General features: G+C 49.6%; 1 protein-coding gene across 1 annotated transcript in view; it reads left to right on the forward strand.

The window, feature by feature from the left end:
• IL17RD (interleukin 17 receptor D) overlaps positions 1 to 5732 on the forward strand; it is a 91366-nt gene extending 85634 nt beyond the window's left edge. The window contains exon 13 of the mRNA XM_032966670.2: positions 2914 to 5732. Within this exon, the coding sequence (XP_032822561.2) occupies positions 2914 to 3050 (137 nt within the window). The 3' untranslated portion in view covers positions 3051 to 5732. The remainder of the gene's footprint in view (positions 1 to 2913) is intronic.
• Positions 5733 to 6000: the final 268 nt, after the last annotated feature.

Consider the following 6000-nt stretch of genomic DNA (forward strand, 5'->3'; position numbering starts at 1 on the left):
CCTCCCTCACCCCCCAACGCCTCCGCCTCCTTACCGTCGGTGCCTGCACCATTACGAGGCTTGACTTTGAACTGCGGGCAAAGGGATCAGAATAATGGGGGCCTTCGTCCGGTGCCTCGGCTTCGTCCCCCCGTATTGTATTCTCGCCTGCAGCGACGTTGCGCTCTGCACTCGGTGACACAGAGCCGTAGATGGCCCCGACCATTTTCTGGAGTTACTAAACGCCTCCCTCGGGCGCCGTATCCCCTTACCCGCCCCCCCTCGTACGACGTTAAATTAGAAGCGTGCTGCGATCAAAGAGGGGTGGCGGCAGGGGAGGCCTTCTTTGTGTCTCACTTTGTGAAGAACAGACGTAACAGTCCGTTTCGTGTTTTAAGATAATTTCAGGCGGTGTTCGCCGAGATGAAGGAGTGGGGAAATATTTTCCGGCAAACCACGCTTTCGATACTTTTAAATGGTGGGGACGCATTTACTTAATGCATCCGGGCAAGATTGTGGCAAAGCCCAGCGTGTTACTACACCCTGGTAGTTTATCGATGTGTTTAATAATTTAAGTAATGATATTTATTCTGGGCACAACTCTCACATGGAGTGCTGTGTGTAGATGTCCATCCGATGGCCAGTTGATTACAATACACCGCACGTATTTTTAGGCTTCATTAAATGCGGCACTAACTGCGTGTGATCTGCGACGACTTGCGTGATCTTTCGTCCCGTCGATAACCGTGTTGCGAAGCTGTACGGTCGAACAACTACGACGGCTCGGAGTTTTTTTGTCGGCCAGCGAGCGTGGACAAATGGCCGAGGCGGTTGGAGAAATTGTCGTGGCTACTGCTTGACCGATGTGCCGCCGTCGGTCAAGGTAAAGGCCGTCGTTTTGGATGGCGGCCTAATTAATGGCAGAGTAAATAACAGTCGCGTGCGAGTGCGTGGAGGAAGGGGGGAGGGGTGTGCTCCTCTGGAGGAGGTTGGGGGTGGCCTCAGGGCTGCTGAGATGAAACGACCTCTGCGAAGGGGGCTGGGCCGATGCGGTTAATGCCACACACCTGCATCAGCCACAAAAAAACTCGTGCAGATGTTCTGACATTAATGGGAGCGAGCCATCCCTTCCATCCCCCCTGTTTAGTTAGGTCGCCTGTAATTCTAACTCCCCCATCCCTTCTGCTTGTCACGATCTCCTACTCCTCCTCCTGTGTGTCAACAGCTCCCACCCCCACCCACATCTCGACACACACCCTGTTGTGTGTGTGTGTAGGAGTCGATATTTTTCCGTCGCGGTTAGCGCGCTGCACCCTGACCCCGGCCACCCGAGTTCGATTCCCGCTCACGGCCAACACCAGTGACGATGATCCGAACCGGTCCTGGGCCACTCCTAGGTCGACTCAGCCTCATTAGTACCTGGTGCGGTGTGTAAATCATCGCCACTGTGGAGGCAAAGGCGGCCGGGCGTGGTGCTGGCCACCCCACCTCATGTGGCGTACTGGCCTTCATAGGTGCTCTCTTAACAGCACTTGCCCTAACAGCCTATTAAGTGAACCCCCTTCGCGATTGGACGAATTATCACGAATCGGGGGTCACAATTCGACTCGAGATTTTGAGACTTTATTTTTTTGCTTTTCACCACTGTGGCGAATGCAGCGCCTCCAGTAGGGGGCCCACGCGAATCAATTTCACGCGCGACATGTAAGAGTTGAAATCGGTTGATTCTCGCGCGCCCTATTCGAACGCGTGCATCGCGAGCATAGGTGCCGGATCTGTTCTCGCTCATGAACGAATGCACGGTGAGCTGCTTCGGAGAAAGATAGGCTTGGGAAATAATGGACGCGGGCGACTTCTCCACGATGCCCGCGCCCGCGGTTCAGCGCTCTCCTGACACTGTGGTGTCCGTCATCCGCACATCGTCCTCACCCTCATCTCCCCACGCGTGCTCTTTGTGCCGTGTCACGCTCGGCTCCCCACTCCCCCCCCTGCCAAGCAGGGACCCCCCCCCCCCCCCCCCCGTGGCACCTCCCGGGGGCAAGTGAAGTTGTGCACGCGTTCAGACGGGGCACACCTGCCTGGTGTGTCAGCAAAGTGCGCTGCGGGTTCTGATTGTCGATGGTGGCCAGTGATTTACCGGTGCTTGACATAACAAAGACTGCGTCTCTTGGACAAGGCACGCCTCAGCTTTGTGTGTGGATGTCGAAAAACGCACGTGTTACTGTTGTGACCCTTGATAATTCTGTGGTCGTGTTTTTACAGCACAGGAATGTGTTCTTGTTTCTCTGAACTTCGTATGCACAGAATACATTTCTCTGTGTGAATATTTTCACTGTGTTGTGATAGGTACCGAAGTTTCCAGATGTTTTTTTGCACAAAACCCAAGATCGCTTATATACTGAATTCATAATCAATTGACCAATCCATAACCTTATAAAATGTTACACTTTTTTTTAAAGACAACGTATTGCATGAGTTATAATATCCATAGATCCACTTAGCTTCAACCATAGATAATTTTTTGGTAAATCCTTACAAAAATGTGGCCACAACAAACTGATCAGAATCACTTGACACAAAGTGTTCACATTATTGACATGGGTAGTACATGTCTACACATGCGGCACTTGCCAATTCGTTGCAAGTTGAGGGCCTCCTCCCAATGCCATGCGGGCAGTGGAAATTATTTGACCATACTTCACCACGCTGGTCTGTACCGGTCAGTGTAGGCCGGATGCATTGTACGACTGGAGGATAGTGCTGCCCTGCCTTCTGCTTACAACGCTGCGCTGCAGTTGAGATTGATTGTACTGTCTTAAACGGAAACAAAAACAATCATCAAAGTCATGATTATGGTGGTGGTGCAAGTTGTTCATGTAAAGCTATGCTGACGCTGGACTGATGTGCCCGGTTTGTTTTTGTCCCCGGCTGCAGGAGAGGAGGACCCCCCCATCCCCAGGCTCCTCAAGCAGCAGCAGCAGCCGCCGCCGCTGAAAGGATCCGCGTCTGAGTGGGAGAAACTCCGCCTGGACATGAGCGCACCCTCGCTGAGCATCGCCCAGCAGAGCTAATGATTGTCTCGGCAAAACCCTCCCTCCTCCTCCCCCCCCCCCCAACTCGTTTCTAATTTAAACACAAATTTATTTGTTAACTCTCCAATTTTTTTCTGTTTTAAGAAATATTTTTTAGAGATTTTTTTGTGCCGTTAAAATGTAGTTTTGTAAAATGCTTGTTTTATATATTGATATTTTTTGGGGGGGTGGCGGGGGGAGGGGGTTCCAGAGAATGTCGTTCGGTGCGAGTGTAAATAAAGTAATAGAGTCCTTGTAATATTACGATTGTATACTTTATCACAGTACTACAGTATATTGATAAGAGAAGTATTATTTTATACGTAACTTCTGCAAATGTAACGAAATTCCTTGTCTAACTGGGGTTGGGTGGGTGGGGGGGGATCTGCGGTCCCTTTAAAAATATATATTTGCCTGACATGGACCAATAGGTGACCCAAAAACATAGCCCTGGCTCATTGTTGGCGATCGCTGGTGGGCAGCCCGCATGCCTACAGCAATCGGCAGGTGTGCGCCTGCCGTCTGGCTGAACACGCGCAACCTCTCCGTGGGGTTGAGAGAGCACAGAGGCAGTGACGCGTGGAATATAAGAAGCGGATGCGTCTCCCCGTGTCATTTTCAGTTCCCCGCGCATTCCAATTGAGCTAACGGAGATGCTGCAGAGTGGTCGCAAAGCTTTGTCTACGACTGCGTTTTGGTAATGGGACGCATGTTCCATCAGACGGTGCTCGAAAGAGTCTTAAGCCAGCCAATGTACAACTCTTGATTAATCTGGACCCTATATAAACCTGTAAGCAGTCGACTGCCAAAATTAATGAGTGCAATATCATGAGACACATTTAGACCGTGGGAAAATAAGAGAGATTCATCGCTTAGGAAAATTTCAAACGTGTAAAAAAAGATCCGATATATGAATGGTTGCTGGTGTGGTGTGGTATTTCGTATATCCCCCCAACCCACCTCTATCCGCCCAGCACATAAATTGGTGCACCACAGTCGAATGTAAGGTTACGTAGTGTGGTGGGGTAAAGTGTGGGTACTCCCACCTCTTCCAAGACGTTTGGCCGGTCTGGAAGATTAGGCCAAATACGCTCGAGAGGTGTTCTATAGAGCTCCCTCGAGTAGGGGGGGGGGGGCTTTCCACCAGCAGTGCACTGAACAAAGATATTTGAGGGCTCTACTCTTCCCCTTCGCATTTTATTACGTTAAGAACGGTCCGTCCTTCCCCCCCCCCCCCCACTATAGCTCCTTCACACAGCAAATGCTCATTGTTTGCCATTGAACACGACGAAGTATTTTGATTTAAAGCTTTCGTGACTGCAGGGATTCCTATTCTTGGTTCTTTCCTTAAAGTCACGTAGAAGGGAAACAAAATAATAAAAAGATTATAATAAAAATATAATTTTATTATTTTATTGTTTCCCTTCTACGTGACTTTACCGAAAGAACCATGAATACGACGAAGTATATTTTGCGTGCGTTCCCATACAAGACATCAGTCTGCGTTGCATTTAGCGAAAGCTACGCAGCGCGTGACTGCACACGCGCCCCAGATATTAGGGCAATCGGCGAGACCTGATTGCGCACACCTCCCGCAGTTCGTCATTTAGCGGCGTGAAAGGAATCGCTGGCGCGGGGGGGGGGGGTGGGAAGTCGTGTGGGCGTAATGCGGGGAAAGTGCACGAGGCGCGAGAGGGCGAATGACGCGTACGTGCTCTGCGGGGTGGGGGCGGCAGTTTAACTCGCCAGCAATGACTCAACGCCACGGGGAACCACTGTGGCTGCTTGATGTGTGTCTGCTGATACACGCAGCCATATCACACCTCTGATTACCACCGGTTGGCTGCATACGGTACGAAAGAAATGCAACGTACATACAGTGTTAGATGAATGAATATTTAGGGGCTGTGTCAGTTATGCCCCCTTGTTTATGGGCACCCCGTAAGTTCCATCTTCCATGACCAGAGTTGCAACTAGGGGCCCGTTTCCCCTATCTGCACAGGGCCTTACTCGTTGTTGAGAATGCCGACCTACAATTAGTTTGTTGTCTTAACCTTTTATTGAAATTTTAACAAAGTGTGGTCTACAGATGGACAACCAAAGAGAAGATGACGTTTTTGTAATCGGGGGGGGGGGGGGGGGAGTGGGATGGGCAGGGCGGGAAATGTGGGAGCAACGTGGATTACGGTTGTGTAAGTGTGGCGAGCTATGTCCACAATTGGACGTCTTGTGCGAAATGGCCCATAGAAAAAAAAAATTGTCAGTGAAAGCAGCGTTAACATCTTTGGCCACGGTTGACATGAATTGAGGTTGCACCGGTGACCCCCACCGGTGACCTCCACCGGTGAGCCCCGGCACCGCGAAGACTCTCAATAACTAAACGGTGCCAAGTGTTCTCAACACCAGTGGGTGTTTGCTTCTGTATACATCTGACGTGTCGTGCTGCTAGTTCGTGCAGTTTTATCGTTTTTGAGTCGTTAAACTCCTTAACTGCAGTTGATAAAGAAAGGGCTGACTGACATTATAGTCAACACTAATTACAGTATTTGCGACTGGCGTTCAAATTCGTATCGCTCCTTTGATGAATATGGTAATAAACTTTTTGCCAGTTTATTTCAAGCGTGGCAAATTCTCTGTTGCTTTGTTTTTAAACGACCATTAAACAAACGCTTTGTATGAACACTCGTTGTCTCACCTGTTCTTCATGAATGCTCCCGTGAAGCTAAATCTATAAAGCCTCTTGACACAAGCACTCCTTTTGCCCACTTAAGCAATTGTTTCTTGCTGTGGTTGTCCCACCTGCTGACGGACGCTTGTGATGTGCCCGAAACGTCGTGATTTATTTTATTTTATACCTACGTGACTTTACCGAAAGAACCAAAGAGTATGGATCCCTGCAGTCACGAAAACAAGATCCTTACAGCTATCTTTGATGTTTTTTTACATTTCA

Source organism: Petromyzon marinus, chromosome 36, assembly GCF_048934315.1.
Source record: "Petromyzon marinus isolate PM22_M1 ecotype Great Lakes invasive population chromosome 36, UKy_Petmar_22M1.pri1.0, whole genome shotgun sequence".
NCBI classification, from domain to species: Eukaryota; Metazoa; Chordata; class Hyperoartia; order Petromyzontiformes; family Petromyzontidae; genus Petromyzon; species Petromyzon marinus.